At 28.5% G+C, this 23984-nt stretch overlaps 1 protein-coding gene across 1 annotated transcript in view; it reads left to right on the top strand.

Moving 5' to 3' along the window:
* Window positions 1-22644, top strand: part of LOC100571709 — a 37893-nt gene extending 15249 nt beyond the window's left edge. The window contains exons 4-6 of the mRNA XM_029485849.1: window positions 10618-10767; window positions 11975-12104; window positions 22444-22644. Coding sequence (XP_029341709.1) covers window positions 10618-10767; window positions 11975-12104; window positions 22444-22644 — 481 coding nt within the window. The remainder of the gene's footprint in view (window positions 1-10617; window positions 10768-11974; window positions 12105-22443) is intronic.
* Window positions 22645-23984: the final 1340 nt, after the last annotated feature.

Below are 23984 nucleotides of genomic sequence, written 5' to 3'. Positions count from 1 at the left end.
CTATACTAGCGCTCCCCGCGGTTGTCTCAAGTTTAATCAATTAATATTTTCGATTTTTAAAATATCGATAATTTACATAATCGATACGTATGTTATCGATTATTATTTATTTATTATTATATTATTATAATATATTATATCATTGTATTTGGTATATTTAATATTTTTAGAACAGGTTACACTTAGTATTCGGTTGATATGATTTATATAAGAATAAATTAGCAAATTAGTTGTTGTCTTTATAAATATTTCAGTTAAATCATGATAAGGACAAGTTAAATAATTAAGTGGTAAATACTGAACAAGTGATTCATAAAGAGATTTTTTAAGGTTACTCTTGAACACAAATTTATTGAAATTAAAATTAAACATTTGTATAATTTAACTAAAAATATTCATAGCTTCTTCATTGGGATATTGTAAGTTACAGTCTTCATACATACGGGCTTGAATAACTATAATATGTTAATATAACATATGTTCTTTCAAAACTGCATCTGATTTCATAGTTGTCATAAAATGATTGAAATTTTTGGTGATTTTTCAATTTTTTTCATGACCCAGCCAGTGACATATGCTCTGCTATTTGAATTTATTGAATCATATAGTGCAGTGGTCAGTGGCGTAGCCATGATTTTTTTTATGGGGGTTTTTTTTTTTGATAAAATGTAACTTGTGAATGATTTCACACTCCCTGAAATGTAGTCATAAAATGTTTAAATAAATTATACTATACGTTAAACTTCTAAATATTTATTTAAAATAATTTGTTTTCCTTTTTTTTTAAATAATTATAATGCAAAATATATTTCCAAAAAACAATATATTTATAGATATGTTATATCAGTCTAATACGATGACTTTTTCTTGCCATATTTTCGATTACTTCTTCAACTGTCACCTCTACGTCACGGTGAATGTTCATTAATGCTAACCCGTTCAGTCGATTTTCGGTTATAGTGTTCCTAAGATATGTTTTTAACCACCTAAGTGTCAAAAATGATCTTTCACTAGTAGTAGGAGTGACTGGTAAAGAAGCTAAAATAATTAAAAGTTTGTATATTGAAGGGTATATGGGTATACATAAATTAAGTGAATGTGAACTACAGTGTAAATACAATGCTAGTGGGTATGATTCTTTCACTATTGCTTGCACTCCGTTAAATTTTCCTTGCATTGTAGATGCCCCATCATAACCTCGACCACGTAGAAAATCTAAATTAATGCCTATACTTTGTAGAGTATCCAACAATACTTTAGCTAAGCCTTTGCCACTTACATCTACCACTGGAACAAATTTCAGAAAGTCTTCCCTTAAAGTTTTTGTTTCTTTATCAAAGTAGCGTACACACAAACTAAATAGTTCAACGCCGGAAATATCACAAGTCTCGTCAGCCAGAACTGTGTAACATTTAGATTGATTAATTTTATATACTAACTTATTAATAACAATATGGTTAATTGTATCAATTATTTCATTTTGTAATTCTGGACTTGTATACATATCGTTCTTTTTACAATTTTGTAAATAATTTTTAAGTATTAAGTCACCTCCACTTACATGGTATCTTAAAAATGCTCTGAAATTTCCATCGTTTTCTGTAGAATATAGTTCATCAAGTTGAAAGTGACCACTATTTTTGTGACCTCGTAATGCCAATCCTTGATGCCCACACAATATAATAGTCTCAATAATTGGACATGATATTTGCCTATTTTGTTCAATTTCAAGTTTAAGGTTGTTGTCTAATTGAACGGCAATATTATTTTGTTTTTTTATTGAACACTGATAAAAATCCATCAACTTTTGAAATTATATTTATTTTTTTGATGTTCATTAAATTTATCAATCGCATGGGTCTAATGATTAGACCCATGCGATTAGACTCTAATCGTCAAATTTAGTTACTACAAACTTCCCAAGTTTTTGAGAACAAACTTCTTCAGAACTAAATGAAATGCAATATTTACAGTATACACCATTTTGAGATTTTGAATATGCCAACCACTTCCATCGATCAAGCCATTTATACTGAAATTTTAGATTTCTTTTTCCAGTTGCAACAAACTGGTAGGATGGTTCTGGATACCAAGTGCTCGTTAAAATTTGATATATTTTTTCTGATTCAATCTGCACAAATCATAATTATATTTTAATAAAATGAAGCTTATTGCTTAATAGGTTTCCCTATCTAAATAATATATGGAAACTCGCATACACATGAATTACTTTTATTTTCTTCTATCATATACCTATTTATATAAATTATTTTCTTATCAAATAAAAACTGTTAATTGTAAATAATATTGTTCTAACCTGCTTAGTGGTAGAACGATTAAATAATCCATTATCAAACTTGTTCAAACAAATATTCTCAGTGTTTTTTACAATTTCAACTTTATCTTTTATATCTACATTTCTTGAATTTGTGTTATCTGATGAAATGTCTAGCTCTTGCACATGCTCTAAAGCTGGTGTTACAGTAAGCGTCTAATATAATTTAAAAAGCAAAAGGTAAAAACCAATAGTTTATTGGTAATAGTTTATAACTTTATTAAAAAATAAAACATTTGCTTTCTTTTTATGTCATTTGTGTATATTATGTGCCATAACACACATATCATGCTCATTTAGTATATAATTTTCAATATAGCAAATGCATATACATTTGGGCTAAGCCTACTAGCATTCAATTTAAGTGATAAGCTATTTAGATATAAAGTCAAATTAACCAGTACAAAACTCAAATAAAATTATCTCATTGTTTTCTGTTAAGGGTTCAGATCTACTTTTTTTCTGTAAAAAAGATAAAATTGTATTTTTTCTTTTTTTTTTGAAGAATCCATAACAATAAAATATTATAAATTATCTTAAATTATTATAAAGAAACTTGTCAAAACTAGAGAACTGAGAAATTAAAATCATAAAATAACAAAATAAATAATGTGTCCATATATTTTATAATGATAATATTCATATTGATAACAACTTCCTAGACCGGAGGACTAGTAAAATAATTAAATAATTTAATGATAATTATTATTACCACCAGTTCAGTCGATAACGCAAATTCCATAATGTTCTGCGATAATAGGTATTAGCATTGAGTATAGATAGTACTATCTATATTCAATGGTATTAGCCATTAGGTACGATCACGATCACGATCATGCACGCTGGTAACAGTTAGATCCCACAACACCATGATAACACCAGACATTTGAAAGTCATACTCTCTGCCCTCCTCGCCATATCGATACTAGTCCATTATATTGTAGTCCGTGGTACTGTGGTAGTGTGTGAATACGGCAAAACCAAATATATTTTACCACGTCCAAATGATTGTATTCCTATATTATAAACATTATATTTTTGAAATAAATACGGCCGAGGGGGGGGGAGGGGTTAACACACTAACCCCCGAACGCGGCTCCCTTGATAATAACTGGCGACGCCACTGGGAGCCGCGACGCACAAGATGAAAACCACTGATATAGTGGTTGATTAGGAATATGAGTTTCTAATATAATGATCGTATCTTCAGCATCCTCTAGAGCATGAATACCAGTATTCACAATTGGATCCAATTGAATGACTCGACGTAATGTTATCAATAACTAATGACATGAAGGAAAAGATAAAATTTGCGTAAGTTGGTTTTATATTGCGCACATTGTGACTTCTGATTGAACCAAAAAAGTTTTCTATTGGATCCTAGTTGAAGTTCCGCAAAAGTATAAATTTGAAACCATCTTAGAGGAGGCGTTTACAAAGTATTTGTTATCCTTTTATAGTTCTTATCCAATTATTACAGATGGCACTTGTTTTTTGGTTTTGGTTTCATATTTCATACTTTCTAGTACAATTAATGCTTTTTTTCCAAAATTCCCAATGTAGAGACTTGGCCGTCGTAAGTCATTTCCACCAGATGGTTTGATAGTGTTTCCATTAGCGTTATTAAACAGATTATAAATGAACAAACATAGATGCCCGGTATCTTCTGGTGATTTGAACTCACTTAGTATTGATTAACTCGATATTGATGTCAATATTTTCATAATAGCACCAACTCATTGACTAAATACATGAGCAGCGCATGAAACTAGACTTTTGAGAAGGTAATTCAAAAGTTTTTGCTAGTACTCTACATTATGCTTTACTACTAAAGCAAATACTTTATCTTCAATTGTAAATTGGTAACCACGAGATTTTTGAGATTGTACACAATTTTTGATTTGATTGATTTATTCTACTCATTGATTTCCCGTAGAATTGCATGTGACGTTCAGCTTTCAAGATGATCCGTTTTGCAGTTAGACAACGTTTATTTAGTACCAAAGTACGTTGTTTGAATCTTTTAGCAACATTATATAATATTTTTTCTCTAGGAGTTAAATGTTTAACTCTGAAGATGCTTATTTCTGTCAATGTACCTTTTGCTTCATTTAAAAACTCATTTGTATTGAGTGATTCTTGAAGAAGATTAGGTGCTTGCAAAGTTATGTAATCAGTTGGAGTAATGTTCACGTTAATTGTTGAGTTTAACAGCTCTAAACTCTGTTCAATTGACATGTCAATGACGTTACAAGAGACTGAAATAAAAAAATAAAATAAAATATTAGTTACACTTGAATAATACTATTCAAACTAGTCAAACCTAACTATTAATTTATTCTTAATTCAATTAATAAGTCACAGCATGATATGCATGTTAAAATAATTTAATATGTCCAGAATTAAATTAATACATATTATCTATATAAGGTACTATCTTTTATAGTATACACAGAAAAAAATACAAATTTATGTTAAAGCCTATTAATTACGTTAAAAATTGGTGTTTCATAACAATAAATTAATATTTTACCATATATTTAATTAGTAATAACAAATAATGGATGCACGTTATTTCAATTTCAAGTTAAAAACTAACATACAATATAAATTAATATCCTATAACTCAAAATACTATATCATGCAATTAAGCCTAAAATTGACTTATACTTCATTTTCCATATTCAACTCAACAATATCATAAACTACATGCTATAATAAAACCTTGATTACTAACAATCAATCATACCAAATAGCTAAACAATATACATTAATTAGAATTACACTTACTCATTTAACTCTTTCATGCACAGTGTTTTATAATTATTTTGACCTAAAATGCACAAATCATGTTTTTGTTTTGTCAAACACAGAGAAACATTGCATACTGAACATATCCATTCCGTTCTAACCTCTTTTTCTTTAGTACTGCATCTTGTACATCTCCTCCTTGTTCCTCTCTTATGTTGATGAACAGCTTGCTCAAAACTAATTTTAGAATTTACATGTGGCTTATGTTTTATTAACAGCTATAGTTTGTTCTTTTGAAATGTTTTGAATAGATCATTTTTCGACCAACGTTTTCGAAACTAAATCGTAAGATATTTCACGACGAAAATTCTTCATTGTTATATTCATACCTAAATTTGAAATAAAGTATTTATAAAATTATAACAAATAAAACATATAATAATAATTTACAAATAAGCAAAGATAACTTATATTGTTACCTGATTATAACTTATATAGGACGTGAGGGTTGATTACTGCTGCATAGATAAAATGAAAAAAAAGTTTGTGCCACCATTTTTTAGCATTTCGATCTATCTGACAGGATTTCTTACTCTGGTCAAATTTATCTACGAAATTCATATGCTTGTTGTATTCACACAATACTATAGGACATGATAGCATTGTAGTTGAACCATCTTTAGATCGTCTTTGAACTTATTTGGTTTCCGTTGGATTATGACAATTTGACAACAAACTCACTATTATTTTGTCACGCAACTTAACAATCGATGTAGATTTTTCATCTATAGACCAATCGTATTCACCCAATGTTAAATGATTATAATTTTTCAAAGCTATTAAACATTTTCTTGTAAGATTGACTGTTTCGCATGCATTTATGTTTTTAGATTCTGAGTGGAACGATGAATGTATTGATTTTACAATTGTGTGTTTTTTTTAATTTTTAATTTTTGTGCCTGTGTACACGATAAGTAGTCGAAATAATGATTTTGACTTCAGTATCTTGTTCGATGCGAAAGTGAATATTGTTGGTGCATTGGGGAAGTCAAAATTTAAAATTCCCAATAGTTTTCACAAGCGCCGGGAAAAATAACATAAAAATTAAGGAAAAACGGGAATTTTTACGCAAAATCTGTTTTCGAGAAAATCGATTTTGGTTTTTGGAGCAACTCTAAAACAAATGACCGTAGGTTCATAAAATTTTGACTGAATGTTATTAGCATTTTCTATACTCCATAACATTTTCCAAATATTTTGACTTATTTTGAGCTCTTTAAGGACATTTTCAGTTTCCATTTTTTTTAGTTTTTTTTTCTATAAATATCAATAAAATGTTATTTGTTGGTTAAAAAATCTTGAAAATTTAATAGATGGTTCCTATTATATTGTTTCAAAGCAGATAAAAAACCTCATACACTATGATAAGTAATTAATTTATTATGAAATGGAACATTAAATTATGAATATAAAATAAATTGTTAATTTATACATATTACGAGTACCTATGTGTTTACAAATTTAAATTTCCAAACACTATAATATAATTTTTATATGGTATATTATAGTATACGGCGCACGGATAATACTTATGTCTTGACAGTTGCTGCACGGTGAGTTATAATATAATATGTACTCCCGACTTTTATGTCATAACAGACGAAAGCAATTCCCGCGACGTCGTCGGTTATAAACTGGAAAAAAAAAAAAAAACGTTCACTTACATCTAAGTTTAAAAATGATATAAGACTTCTTACCCATAGTACTTCACATATCGCATCACTCACAGCCATGTACTCAGATTCCGTTGACGAGATTGCAACAGTTTGTTGTTTTCTAGAACACCATGATATTGTGCAACCATAAAGTTTAATCAGATATCCTGTTGTAGATCGGCGATCATTAATGTCATTAACCCAATCAGCATCAATATATGCAGACAAAACTTGAGGCATATTTATGTTTTTCTTGTAACAAAGTTTGTATTTAAGACTACCTTTGATATAACATAGAACACGTTTCAGATGCACCTAATGTTGTTCAGTCGGATTACATTGATATCTGCTAAAATAACTTATAGCATGACACAGGTCTGGTCTTGTTCCAAGCATTGCACACATCAAACAGCCAATTAATTGTTTATATGGTTTGTAACAAATTTCATCATTTTTATCACAAGTTAGATTTAATTTGTGTTATATAGGGGTTGATATTGGATGACAATCTTCCATATTAAATTTTTTAATACATTTTTCAAGTACTGTATTTGATCAATTTTTAAAGTGTCATGATTTCTTTCTATGTGAAAGCCGATAAATTCAATTCACCGCCATCAGTCATTTCAAACTTCTTCATGAGATTATCTTTAATTTTATTTACTTTATGTAAGTGTTTACTGATAATTAATATATTATCAACATATAGAATAAGATAATTCAAAACTTCATCAGTATCCGATTGAGAATATAAACAATAGTCATTGTCTGATGTCTTGAAACCTAGTTTGGTAATATATGTATGAAATCTTTCATTCCAGCACTTACTTGCCTGTTTCAGTCCATACAGAGATTTATTTAGTTTGCATACCATTTTTGTGTCTTCATTATTTTTGAATCCATCCGGTTACACCGTGTAAATTTCTTCATTGAGGTACTCGTTCAAAAATGCAGTCTTCACATCCATCTGATGAGTGCATAATGATTTTTCATTTATGAGTACCAGTATAGCTCGGACAGTTGTAAGCTTTGCAACAGGAGCATATGTGTCACTAAAATCAACTCCATATTTTCGAAGAAAACCTCTTGCCACTAATCTAGTTTTATATTTCAGAATGTTTCCTTCGTTATCCCTTTAAATTTTGAAAACCCATTTACTGTTTATAGGTTTTCGTCCGGCAGGTAATTGTACTAATTCCCATGTGTTATTTTTATTCAACGACTGAAGTTCTTCATCAATTGCCTTTAACCATAGTTTTTCGTCATGTCGACCTATAATTGAATTATAGTCATACGGTAAATCATCAATCAAGGTATCTGCATTCAGTGCCAATGCACTAAAATCATAGTCTTCATGCCACATTGGTGTTATTCTTAATCTTGAAGTTTTGGGTGGTTGTTCTTCATTCATAGTAGTACTCTCTTTATCTAGAGTTACATAATTTGGTTCTGGACATTTAATTTCATCAAAGTATCTTCAATACTTGTTTGTTCTGGAAATGTATTTTCATTAAATATTACATCTCTTGATACAATTATTTTATTTTCATCTTCACTCCAAAGTCTATAACCATTTATGTTGTAACCAACCATAATACATTTCTTTGTTTTTGTATCTAACTTTGTTCTCTTTTCCTCAGGAATGTGAACAAAAAATTCACAACCAAAAACTTTTAATTTAGAAAGATTTACCCTTTTATTTGTGCATAACTCAGCTGGAGTTTTGTTACATTGTAATGAACGACAAGGATTTCTGTTTGTTACATAGGTAGATGATAAAATTGCTTTTCCCTATAATTTTTTATTAACACCAGAATATAGTATTACACAGCGGGCTTTTTCTAACAGGGTTCTGTTTATGCGTTCAGCTACTCCATTTAATTGTGGTGTATACACTGTTGTGTATTGAATTTGTATGCCCTTAGTAACACAAAATTCTTTAAAATCCTTAGAAGTATATTCATCTCCATTATCACATCTTATATGAAATATTTTACAGTTATGTTTTGATGTTACATAAGCCTCATACTGTACATCATATTCTAATACTTCACTTCTTTTTTATAAAAGATAAACCATTGTAAAGTGGGTGAAGTCATCAATTAATGTTAAAATATACCGTTTGTTATTATCCCATGTTGCAGAAGATATTGGACCACAAACATCAGTATGTATAAGTTCCAAAGGGCGACTTGACCATTGAAGCAGTCTTTCCTTAAATGGATGTCTTGTTTGTTTACCTCCTATACATGATTCACACACAACATCAAGTTTATCTGCCCTTGGTAGAAATGTCAACTCCATCAACCATTTTCTCTTTGATTAATCTAGACAAGTTTGATTTACATAAATTACCAAGCCTTTGATGCCATAAGTTTGCATTTCCCTCAATAACTAAATTAGCATTAGTCGAATTATGCATATTATACATATTAAAACTAATTTGATACATTTTGTTTTTTCTTTCACCCATGGCAACCAAATTATGATCCTGTTGTATTAAAACCTTAGCATTGTAAAAAGTTATTTTCATTCCCTTCTCTTCAATTTTTCTTACAGAAAATAAATTATGCAACAAATCTGGTACAAAAAGTACATTTCTAAAAGTAATTTTTTTAATTACATTTTCAACATTAGAACTAAATTAATTTGTTATATATAATTTACTAATAACATCATCTTCTACATTATTCATTTTACTGTAGAAACAATACTTTGCAATATGTCCTTCTTTGTCACAATTTCTGCACTTCCAATTTTTAACTGGACACTCTTCCTTACTAGAATGTGATCCACCATATCTAGTACATTTGCCGTCCCTTTTATCGACACTTTTTGACCGGCTTGTATGAAAATTACTGCTTTTATGTCGTACTGTAAACTGATTCATACTCTGACCTTTTACATCTTTTTCAGCTAACTCCCAGTTTATAGCTATGGCACAAGCTAATTCAAACGTTAATTTTGACTCTTTAAACAGTATGGCACGTAATTTATTATCACGTACTCCAAATACTAAACGATCGCGTAAAGCTTGATTCAAAAAATTTTCAAACTTACATTTTTGAGTTTTTGCTTTTAATTATACTATATATTCTGACATCAGTTGACCCGACTTCTGATCTTCCTTGAAAAACTTATAACGTTCAGATATTTCATTCATTTCAGGAGTAAAATTACTTTTCAAAACTGCTATTAGCTCCTCGAACGTTTTCTTAACTGGATCACTCGGAAATATTAGTTTTTTCAATGTTGAATACGTTTCTTGACCGATGAATGTTAACAAAAATGCAACTTTTTTATCCACTTTAATAAAATTTAAAACAAAATATTGTTCTAAACTTTCTGCGTATTCACAAAAATCATCACCTGGCATATACGATTCTACTTGCCCTAACATTGTTACTTTAAACTGTAACTGGCTAAACACTTTAACTAATTGACCACACGCACGTGGTTTTCATCATCTTCCTCGCCAATGTTATGTATTACTTAATACATAGTTGTAGAATACATGTGTACGCAACCGTTTCAGAATACGAACTAACTTTTATTACAAAATATCATTATCACATTTTTAGGTTAGAATATAATCATAACATAATAATAATAATAATAATATGATATCATCATAAAAACAATTCGTTTCGTATCTTGTGTATCTTAATTCGTGGATCTACCGCATAGCATTACACCCCACTGTATTGTGTAGTTTGAAAGTTGTATATAAATCATAAATACAAAGCTCGTAAAAATGCCGTAGATGATAATATTATCAGTATATAGCGCTATTCATTAAATTATATATATATTCAGGGGAAAAAACAGCAACGAAATGTTAATTAACTTGATGGAACGTGAGAAAGAATTGGATGACCTTGAAAAAATAAATAAAGAAAACAAAAGGAAATTCATCGCTTCAAAAGAAATCAACATCGCAGAAACAGAGCAGATGAAAAAAGAATTGTAAGATAATACGATTATAGGTACTCAAAATCCCAATAAACTTATAGTTATATTTTTATTACCTATTTAATAGGTAATAAATATTCCAAATATTCCATAATAGTTTCAAACATCTCATAGTATACAAGATTGCTCCATATACGTTAAACAATTGATCCCGAAAAACTTAAGTCCATATAATTTCATGAAGTTAAAAAAATATCTTATTTCAATTACTTTTGACCAACAATTTTGTTATGGGTGTTGTTGCAGAAAATTTGCAATTGTTTGTCTTAGATACTTCTACGTCCGTGAATCATTATGCGGGCTCCTAGTAGAAAGTATATTTGAAAATATTTTTATTAACTCTTCATCGATTCAAATTATTCGAGAAATGAGCGAATGGTTCTTAATTTTCAAGCCATGTTACCATCGTTGTTATTACTTTCATCTTGTTTTGGCTGATTAAAAACGAGTCCCATTACTTTATAAAACTTGCCTTTTTAATTTTAGTTTCCTTTACTTTTCCGTTTGAATATTCCCCTCTTGCTTGCCACTGTCATAATTATACTTGATATGCTATATAAAGTAAATACCTATTCATAATATTTAAGGTGTGTCAAGTAATATTGAAATACCATATTTGAAGGTGCCTTTATTACAAACTGTCCTTTAGTTTTTCTATATCATTTAAATTTTTAGGAGAAGCCTTACAAATATTGCATGCTTACGAACTTTATGTACCAATCAAAATGTTGACAGTCTTTTCATCCAGAGTTGTAAAAATATGAAGAAGTTTAAATTGTTTTTCTTTAGTGACTGTGATAATTATTGAGAGTTTCAATCGCGAATTTGTGTTTGTACTTCGTTATATACTTCTTTCACATTTTGGACATTTTCTTTTTTTATTTTGAATTTAATTGGACAACAATACCTTGTCAATAACGGTGCCCTGTTCTTCGAAAATATTTTTAAGTTCTTTTCGTTTGATTTACTCATTTGTAGTGGGACAATTGTACATACCTACATTATTATGTTAGAATCAACATATTCTGAATCATTTGCGAAATTATCAATCCAATTCATATGATTGGTATTAAAACGTTCATACATATAATTACTATCAATAAAAATATTGAAACAATTTATAAAATATGTTGTTTTAAATATTTATCCGAACCTCCTATTACGAATATGGCAATATGTTATGGCTAATTATATTTATCAGATTTAGAAAAGAAGAATTTTTGAAGATGTTTAGTAACCGTTTCAGTAAAGATATGTTGATGCGGTACAAGAAAAAAATTAGCCTTGAACAGTCGATCAAAGCAAAAAAGACCACGGTCAAAACGTTAAAGGTATATTTTAAGTTTTATCGGTGGGTATACACGATATTTTATTTAATAAGAGTTAACGGATGTAGTCGTTTGAATACAAATACAATATAATACAACGTAAACACCTTTTTTGTCAGTTGGGTTCGTTTCCGAGTATAGTAAAGCGATTTGGGCCCATTTCGCCGAATCCCGTCTCGCCGAAAACCCATCTCGCCGAAACCTATCTCGCCGAAACCCATCTCGCCGAAGCATAGTAAAATAGAATTTTGTTTCGTTATAATATTATTTTCAAATATATAGTCAAATAAAATGGTGAAATAATAAAAATAAATGAAATAATAATTACGTTATAGTAAAAATATATAAAAACATTAATTGTCAAAAATGTATAGTAGAAATTAGTAAAAATATATAAAAACATTAATTGTCAAAAAATGTATAAAAAAATTTATATTTATATTTATAATTTTATTCAAGATGGAAGTGGTAAATAATCGCATCTAGATATTCCATAATAGATATTTGTCCATTTCCAAATCTGAATTAAACATACATTTGAGGTATTAATATAATATTATAATAATTATATAGTTAATTATTTAGTATTTACCGCTCTTTTCTCGTTTTTAATCGGTCTTCTAAAGTTTTGTACTTTTTCCTCATTTTCGGAGCTTGGTTACATTTTTTTTGAGTAATAATATCAAGTTCAAAATTTTGCTGCTGGTTTTTTAATTCTTTGATTAAAATAAAAATGTTTGGGTGTGGTCGACATATAGTCCTGACATATAGTCCTGGGCATGAATTTCTGTCCAAAAATCATCGATTTGGTCTATTGGTATTAGAGCTAGGCTACACATACGGCGTACAGTTTTTTTTATATCGTCATTTTGATTATAATCACGAACAAGCCCTAAATTTTGAACTTTCCGCCAAATTGATTGACCCAAGGGGAATAAACATCCTTTTATAGATGTTGTATATCCAAAAGTTTCTCTAATTGAAACAATCATACCAATTTCAAAGTCTATTTGAAATGTATTGGGGTTAAATATTAAACCATTCCTTAGAGCAGCTTCTTTTATTATTTTAAACATTCTGGAATACGTTTCTGTGCTTTTGTTGGGTAGCAATGCATAAGCCTTTAAAGTCAATTTTCTATAATTAATAATTATGTACTAAAAACTCCTATTAGTTTATTTTTATAATTATAATTACCAATGGTATCATTATTCCTACAACATAGCTGTGCAAAGTATAAATTTGGGTAAATAACTGAGGTGCTGATTTAAATGTCCCATCCATAAAAATAATTTCACTACTGCATAGTCTTCTTAAGAATCCTTCCGTCCCAAATACAACAATTTTGTCGTCAAGACCATCACATCCTATGTACATTTAGTTATTAATGGTTTGTATTATTAACTGATTGAGCAGTACCTACTTCTCAAGTTGTCATGAAAAAATAATTACCTAATAAAAAATCCTTTCTGTCGTTAGTTGATCTCCATTCGTTCTCAAGAATAAGTTCCGATAACTTTGTAGGTAATTTTGGTACCAATTTCATTCGCTTTCTGTATGCTGAAGATCTGACACTAGTATATACAGGAACAGCATCTTCTACTTCTGATGTAGTGCAACCTTTTATTCCTGAAGAAACAAGGGATCGTCTCACTTCGTGGAAATTCTGAGGCACAGATTTTGTTGGATTTGAAACCACTTTTTCCTAAATATATAATAATTCGTTTTTTATGTGATCTACATACTAATTATATATGTATACTATATACACGCTTGATATATGATTTATTATTATAATATATATATAAAAAATATAATAATATTTTATAATATTTAATATTATACTATTTAAAAATTTGGCGCCCAGGGCATATAATTTATTATATTAAAAATCTTTAAAATTTAATTTAATTAAGTTAATTTTTAATACAAGGTTTGTTATAAGTTATCGTAGTAAAAAAAAAAATCGTTATTCACATACAAATCAAATTTAGGACCAGTAGTTCATGAGTTTACGTATTTAAAGTTTAGACAAGCGGAGTAGTGGACAAACATTTTGCGGGGTACCCCGTACCACTCCACTCCGCTTGTCGAAACTATAAATACGTATAACTCATAAACTACTCGCCCAAAATTCGATTTTTATGTATCAAAATACTCAGAAAACTATTCTGCTTTGGAATATGAAATTAAAACTCTATGTTGTCATTCAAAAAACTAAAAAACTAAAAAAAATATAGGGGATAAAAAATATTTAAAAATATAATTTTTTAATAAAAACGTAGTATTTTTAACGACTTTAAACTATGTAAAAAATTGTTTTCAAAAACACGAATACTTTTTGAAATAATGAGTGTTTTACGCTTAATCAATCACACTGTATTATTTATATATTAACGCAATATATATACGTATACTTATAATATATACAAACTATAATATAATATATAAACAAACTGAAGATTTATTTTACCTTTAGAGTTTCTCGAAATCCACGTCGTGCCAATTCAGCTCCATGCGTCGGGTGATGATGAATTTTGGATATTATTGCAGTCGTTTGCGATCTTAATATTGCTCGTCCTCCACAGTTATCAATACACTTATAATATTCATTATTTCCATTATTTCGGTCAATCCTATGTATATAATTATCTACAACTAATAGCGGTTTGCCGCGGTTTGAATTAATTGAATTCCAAGACATATTAAAATACACTTTTAAAATACAACACTTAAATAACTAGTACGAGTGGCAAATGTGACTGCAGATTATAAAGAGAGTGACTGTGAGTAAACTCATCATCATTATATGTGTAACATTTTACATTTGTAGATGTAAGTTTTTATTACTATTGTCACTTTATCAGCGATAAGATTACGGAACGATGTTTCCGCGACGATGTCACCTGAAATAGCTTTCTTCCCACTTTAATAATACATCAATTATAGCGAAAAGCAACAGAAAAAAGTGAATTTTTGAATTTTAGAGTTAGAAATATTAAAAACTTATTTAACCACTTTTTGTCACAATATATTAGGAACCTTGTATTAATTTTTTAGTCTTTATGACCTAACAAACACAATTTTATTTTAATTTAATTTTAAATTTTTCGGCAAAATGGGATTCGAAAAAATAGCATTCGGCCAAATGGGATTTTATATTAATCCGTATACAACTGTTTTTTTTTGCCTAACCTAGGGCTAACCTAACCTAGGTTTTGCCTAACCTAACCTAGGGCTGGGCTTAGCAGAGCAAAAAAGAAAGTCATTCAAAATCTTTTTAATTTAACATTATACTATAATACTATTTACATTTTATAAACTATATACACATAGTACATTTTTATAAAAAAAATTATTACATTGTATATAATTTTATTTTTTTATTTATTATATGATTAACAATATAATTTAAAATTAGGGAACTTATGGAACTAATGTGACACTTGCGCTTGTTTTTTTTTACACAAATCTTTTATTTTTGGTCGAATAGTTGAAAGACATACTCTCATTCTTCCATAACGAACTCCATTTTGATTTTTTTTTTTGATTTTATGTCTACAAGAGTGAAAACTGCAGTAATATTTTTAAAGCTTTTTTGCCAATTTTAGCGTGAATTTTTTCAACATGAATCCAAAATTCGTTTGATGAAAAATTGTTGTATTTTGATAAAAGACTTCGATGTTTCGTATTTCAGCGAACTCTTCTTCTTCTTCAAGGCTAAATTCAGTTAAACTTATATATTTATCAAATGGGTCATTTATCCAATCATATTCGGAAAAATACTTGTCTATACTTTCTTTTAAGGCAGTTAAATGCTCCATCACAAATTTCATAACTTCGGAACTTCGTTGTGTCATAGATAATAAAGGAAACATCTCAAATTGATTTTTTTGCACATGTTTTTTCCAGATTTTTAATTTATCTTTAAGAGTACATAACTTATTACACAATGTTAATATATTTTCATTTGGTCCTTGCATACTTGAATTAATTAATTTGATTTAAGTGTGAAAATATGCCTGATAAGTATGATAATTTTTCCAACCATTTTTAGTTCGTCAATAACTCACAAAATTCGGCTAAATTTTCAAGAGTAAAAAACACTATAAGTTCATTTTTTAACTCATGTACTCTGGACAAAACTTTACCACGAGATAGCCATCGTACTTCTGTATGTAAAATAAGTTTAGTAAATTGTGATTCCATTGCTTCACATAATAAAGAAAAAAGTCGTCTTTTGAATGGTCTCATTTTAATACAATTTTCCATTTTTACCACACCATCAAGAACATTTTTTAACTGAGGACCGATAGTTTTCGCTACTAAAGCTTTTCTATGAAGAAAACAGTGAGTTGCAGGTATATTTTTATTACACTTGTTTGCCAATGAAACAAAACATTTTATAGAACCAATCATACTAGGAGCGCCATCAGTGCAAATACCAAAACAATATTCCCAAGATAAATTTAATAATTTAAGATAAGAATCAATAATATTAAACGCATTGAGACCAGTTGTCGTTTCTTTCATTTCTTTGAAACAAAAAAAATGTTCTATAATATTATCATTAGTAATAAAACGAATAAACCCAATTAAATAACATTTACCACTTGTGTCAGTGGATTTGTCAATTTGAAGACAAAAATCATTTGAAGCTTTAATTTTTTTCTCCAAAATTTTTTTCTATATGTTCTTTTTCATCGTGAATGTGTCTGCAAATAGTATTATTGGAAAGAGGTATTTTTTGTATTTCAGTTTCAGCCCCACTACCAAACATAATACGCACTATTTCTGAACAGGCTGGAAGTATTAAAGATTCACCTATCGTATGTGGTTTTTTTATTTTCTACTATTAATTCTGCCATTTTATAACTAGCTTCGAGAGCTTTATTAGGAATAGTTACCTTTTTCTCAAAAATGAATGATTCTTTATTTTGTGAACTTAATAGTTGCTTGAAGTAGTCAATTAGTGTATTATTTAGAAGTACTTATTAGTATTATTAGACTTAATCCATTTTTTAAACTATTTGTTATCTGCATGACAAATCCAAGAGCTTTTAGTGTCCTGCAAACACTAATACCAAATAAAGAAAATAAGGCAGCGTTTGAATTGGAAATAAATTAGAAGTGTAAAAGTCCAAAAATGTGAAACAAAATATGCATACCCTTAGATACCTTATTATATTATATAATATACTAAACTCATTGATCAGGATATTATTGGAAGGGACACGCAAAAATATTTTTAAAAAAATAAAAGGAACTCTGTATCTAATTCTCTCCCCTATTAATTTGAGTACCTAGTACTTTTGTCGATGATACAGAGGTTTACTGCTTTCAGCATATCCTCTTTAGACCATAAAGTTTCTGTTTTTCTTTGGTAATTGCGTACCATACTTACCTACAATTACGGTTACAATTACAATTAAATGAACTTGATTAACTTAATTACAAATATTTTGTAGCAAAGTACAAGATTTGGGCAAGTTGACAGGTTCGTCAACTTGCTCCAGCATATACTTTTAAGAACATTATAATTTATACCAATATTAAAATAAAATTACACATAACCACAAATATAATGTAGTTGCTAACAAGTACTACTACTATCCATATATGCAAAGATAAATAGAATTATTTACTTAATAATATTCCAAAAACCTTAATGATTCTGGACGAAAATTTTTAATTTTAATGAAAAAAAAAACAAATGATAACAGTCGTTTATGTGTTATCAGATAATCATATTTATCGATATAATTTACATCTAGATATCGATATATATCTAAATGTTTTCAAGAATCATCACTAGATATCGTTAGTTTTTTTTTTTAATTAAATCAATCAACTTGCCCCGCTCTCCCCTACAAATTTCGTTAAACAATGTTTGGGCGATTGTCATGTTGACACGATGTCGGCACGCAATTAAGATTGAATTTAGGAATTATTGAAATTTTCAAAAAATTCAACCCTAAGTTCTTCTCAGGAAAGGTCAAGTGTCTTGATAGACGTGTACCGTGCACATGCACCAACCCGAGTGGTGTATACGTGCTTGCGCAAGTAGTTATCTTTAAACCGTACGGGACAGGGAACTGTACCGTTTTGGTACATTTGTACATTCTTTTTTTATATGCACTGAAAAAAAGAACCTGGATCATATCAATAAAAATGTATGTTAGTTTGACAATTTATTATCTTGTTGCTATTCAGCCGACAAGATATTTGTCAAACCAGTATATAATAGATTGTCAATATGATCACGGTAATTAATTAATCTTATATAACTTTGAGAAATGTATTGTTAAATAGATAATAGGAATTGTTCTTTAGAATTACTGTTCTTGTAGCGGTGACAAGTATATTGTCTGCATACTAATAATTGCTATAAGTAACATTGTTAAAATGATAAATATTTTTATAAATTGATAATTTAAATGATTTATTTAAAAACTTAGTTATCAATTTAAAAATATGAATTGTTAAGTAACATTAAATATTCTTGTAGAAATAATAATTGTATTAATATTTATTTGACCGCGTGTACATTTTTGAAATATGAATTTAATTAATAAAATACCTACAACAGTAATTTTTTCTTTGATTTTTAATTAAACCCATTTTCTTTTATATTAATTTCAATTATTATTTCTTGCAGCATAGAACACACACTTCAAAAACATGAATTAAAACTAGTTAAAATAAATAAATAAGAAAAAGTATTGGTTAATTGAAAAAAAAAAACTTTTATTATTTATAATATATTATAATAATATACAAAGGTAATTGTAATCATAATAAATTAAAAATATAGTGGCAGTATACAACTTATGAAAAACAAAAATGAAATATTATTTAAGTTCTGATAAGACTTGTGCCAACTTGGGGTGTGGTTTATCAAATTTCAATTTCGGACCAAAAAACAGATTTTGGATAAATAGCCACACAATGTAGGACTCCGTTGGATACTCCAAGTTAAACACATGAAAAATTTTATAGCATACTTCTACAGATCTTATAACTGAATGCACCTTATATATTATTGTATCAAAATAAACCAAAATTTCCCTTTGTGCAAATATAAAGCCAACAATAAAAATAAATGGCTGAATCGGGTTGCCTTGGGTTTTAAGACTTTGTAAATGGTGTTGCATGGCCTCTACCGATTCACAAAAAAACTATAGGACTATCCTGGGAGTCTTTGATTGAATATTTGATAAGATTTTTCTTTCCATTTTCGTCTATGGTGATTTTTTTTGAAGTCGGTGCAAATACAGCATGTAATAAATATATTAGAGCTGCGTTTTTTGAATTTGTCAAATATTTTTTTTTTAAGTATATCAATATTTATTTGTTAGACAAGTATATCAAATCAAGCACACATTTTCTGGTAAAAAGGTAAGTGCTTATTAGTAGTATTAGAAGCCCTACTCATATCCAAACAAAATATAATAAATATATAATATCCACCATTAATAATTAACTTTTTAATTGTTATATAATATTATATATCTAAGACATAATATGTATTATATGATTTAGGTATATACTATAATATTACAGAAATAAAAATCTGATAATAATAATATACTAATTACCTAAATCATCTTGAAGAATGTGACACCGTTTTTTAAAAATTATTATCTTTATTAACTTTAAATTAATTAATTTTTTAATTTATTAATTCAAATAAAAATATTTGATACATACAACATTTACCAGTGATAAAAGTAGGGATTCAGGGATCTTTGTATTTCAAACATACACAAAACACATGTTATTGACTTTGTGGATAAATATAAGAAATAAAGAAAATATCTCACTTTTACTAATATTTTCATCACTACTTTGTATTTTGTCTAATATTTTGTGACGGTTTGTATCCTTTATTTTTCCATCAATAAATCAAATATTTTTGGAGACTTCTCTTCAAAATTATGGTATATAGTGTCTCCATTAGGAAATAATGCGTGGTAATCAATACCAATCTGAAAACAATATAGTATCTTTATACATAAGAAAGTACAAAAATAATTATTTCAATTAATTACCAGCTTATGGTCATAAGGAATTGAATATTGTTTCCAATTTTTCAAAATATTCACTGTTGACACTGAATTTTTTATGTAATTTAATCGATAGTTTACATTAGCTTTCCAGTTTTTTCAAGATCTGGAAATGGACTGTCATTATGTTTTAATTCATCTAGTTTGATATAATCTATTTCATTTTCAGATACTGCAAACAATATAGACATTATATAATATATATATTTTCATTTATGAATTAAATATTTTACCAAATTTTCTCTCAGTCCAACCATCTTTCTCTTGATTTCCACTACCTGTTTTAATTTGATCTAATTTTGTTGTAGTATGAACTAACCCAGTATTTTTGAGATTCTTTATTGAGTTATAAAACTTGACATACAATTTTCCTTTTCGGTTTTTATTATATCCGACTTTCATGAAATAGGTATCCTGTAGATTTTAATTTTGGTAACTATTATTATTATGATAGCAATGAAAAACAAATTGAATTATCTTAATTTCAGAATTAAACATTGCCACTAGACAGACAGACACAGACATTGGTATACGCCGTGATAGTACTTGCCCAATAAGTATGTCAACCAATGTTGATCTAATACCATAATTTAGCTTATTATTCTGTCTATAATAGCCCAATATTAAAGAACCTTTTGTTGATGAATTTAGAATTACATCAACTTTTAATTCTTGACTTAATTTAAAAGATTTAAGAGGAAGTTCTAAATTTGGTTTATTCATTGATGTACCTAACGTTTCAGCAGCCTCTGTTCTTTCATTTATATAAACAATATTTAAACTGCTTTTCCACTTTTCTAGTTCAAATTCAAATTTTACTAGGATGCCTAATGGATATGTTGATAATAATTTATCAATATGTCTAGTTTATAAAAGTTGAAGAACGCTCAAATAAATTAGTTGATCTATACAAAAACCATATTTATAGGATAATGAGTGATAAACTGAACTCTGCCCGGTATAGTTATCTTACCAATACAAGTTTGGTATACACATGTTAATCCCCAATCTTCTAATACTTTCTTTAGTATTTGTAAATCTTCAACTGGGTAATTAAACTCTGACATTTGATTCGAACTGTTTTGAAGACATATATCAGGATTCATAGTTTCTACTACTTCAACCGGGGGCTAAGATATAAATTATAATACAAATTAACATTGGTATTACAGAATATGTATAATTAACTCGATAAATAAATAAAGGCATAATTTTAAAAATGTAATTTATTAAAAAAAAAGTAAAGGTACTTACAGTACTAGAAGGTACTTGAAGCATATGTAAAAATGAATCACTTATAAGTGGTATATATTCCATTGGTTTACAACTTTCAAATGCTCTAATAAATGTACAAACAAATTGTTGACTTAATTGAAACTTTTTTCACAAAACTGCTTCAGAATAGTTACAGGATAGCTGCTCTTATGGTATGTAGGTACTGATCACTACAATAAAAAGAAGTACTGAACTTGTATTGTTTCAGATCTTTATTTAAAATACATTTAAATATAAAATTAATCTGTGTTAACTATAATAAATAAGTGTTATACCTGCACATTAAAATGTAAAACAAATAATGGTGCATACTATAACTAAAACATATTAAGATACTAACTCTTGGTGAATCATACACCCATAAAGATCTTTAATAAAGTCTAGTTGCGTTGCACCACTCACAATAAAAGTAACGAACAATAACCAAAGACTTACCAGTAAGCATATAATATAAGTTTATAGTAAGTTAATAAGTTGAGTATAAGATCTTGGTGTTGAACTGTTGACTGCAATATCAGAGTTGACAACAATGACAACCATAATATTAAACTCCACCAACCGCGAAAGAACGCTATGTCGCTATAGTCGCCACTAGGTCCAAGGTCTCTTATTTATGTAAACGTTTCCCGGAACATAGGCGGGATACTTTACGGGGGGTCAGCTTGTTTACCATTCACTATTTCATGTACGTCACGCCCCTCTGGAGACCGTATTTAAGGCCACAATCGCCCGATCCGATCCATTCACGGAGTGTCATACCCCTGATAATATTGATCACTCTTATTCGCAGATGTTTAATACGTGTAACACTGTCAGTATTTACTTTTAAATTAATTTATATATATAGATTATAACCTAAAATACGTTGACTGCATTTATATTCGTATAGGCTACCCTGGCTACCTAAATAAGACTTATTAAGCTTGTAAAAACATTTAAATTGAGTTGAAACATTTGTTCTGATAATAATAAAATAATTGTATGTGATTTAATTATTTAAGGATACTATTACGGCGATGTCAACGCACCTTGCAGAACTCCAAGAAGCCGAACGGGTTTATCTAAAACGTGAGGTGTATGACAAACTAGACGCGATACGTGAAAGAATAGCATTGCGAACAATTACTGCATTTATCATGCCTTATGTGAAACTTAAGTTCAAATCTAGAAAAAATAAAACCAAAAGCAAAAAAGTCAAATAAAAAGCCTATAAATTAATATCATAATATTTATTAATTATAAATATAAATCAATATACCTGATGTTTTGTCTTCACTTGATTAAGTGTAATAATATGAAAATGATTAGATGAACAAACTTATAATACTTACTTTTCTGTCCACATATGTGAGCTGAAGTAATTTGTAAATGTAACAAATTCTCTAAAGGTCCTACGAAGCACTTTGGAAAAAATAAATTTTATATAATTGTGAACTGTAATTGAAAACTTGAATATATTAGGAACTTTATCAAATCATAATTAAAATAAATATTAAAAACGGAAAATGTTTCGTATGATCTACAGACACATTTCTGCTGAATTCAAATATTTTTTTCAAAAACAAAATCAGACAACCCTAAATAACTTTAATTTTTGTCAAAACAATGAGTATGTTGTTGTAAAATTCGTGTAGTGAAATGTATAATATAGTTAACGAGTTATTGAAATTTGCATGCGTGAACGAGAGAGGTTTTCGTCGACGGCTCCACCCCGTGCACGGCAACTGCCGCGGTCAAAATTAAGCGATTACTTAGAAACCAAAAATAAAACAAAGTCCCCTTTTCTCTCTGTATGCTTAGATCTTTAAAACTATGAAACGGATTTTGATGTGGTTTTTTTTAATTGATGGAGTGATTCAAGAGGAAGGTTTATATATTTATAGCATGCCATAATATAGAAGAGAAACACCCCCGGTAGGTGCTCAAACAGGAATTTTGAGATTTACTATAGACATTTTTGTTTATTAATGGTTGCTATGGACACAAGCAAATAGAAATTAATAATCAAATTTAAAAAAAAATTATAATAAATCTTAATCTCAACAAAGTCCCGTTGTCAGTCTGTATGCGTAGATCTTTAAAAATCGGTACGGATTTTGATGCAGTTTTCCTTAATTGATAGTGATTTAAGCATATGGTTAAAGCATATTATTTTTTTGAAGGTCATGTAAATGAAATTAATGACAGAGTATGTCTTCATCAAATGTGTTACAGTTGCTATTATGAGAACATTTGATAGAATTTTTCAATAATATTTGCTTTATAGCTGTCTTAAATTGCATTACATTTGGTTTGTTATTTGCTCCATATCGTTGACGAAAACAACCAAAAAGCATTTCTATATGATCTTGAGAGAAACTGTATGTAAGGATATATTTAAAATTTAAGTTTTCTGTAAATATAATTTATTATACTTTAAACATAGATTTCACTGCTGCTGTAAATCCTAAAATACATGTTTTTTTTGTTTGTCGTGTAGAGCAGTTGATTTTTATATTTTAAAGTTGATAAGTAATATTTATTAGTGAGATGATTTTGTCTT

Source organism: Acyrthosiphon pisum, chromosome X (assembly GCF_005508785.2).
Source record: "Acyrthosiphon pisum isolate AL4f chromosome X, pea_aphid_22Mar2018_4r6ur, whole genome shotgun sequence".
Taxonomy (NCBI): Eukaryota; Metazoa; Arthropoda; class Insecta; order Hemiptera; family Aphididae; genus Acyrthosiphon; species Acyrthosiphon pisum.
This window is presented reverse-complemented; position numbering and strand designations above follow the sequence as displayed.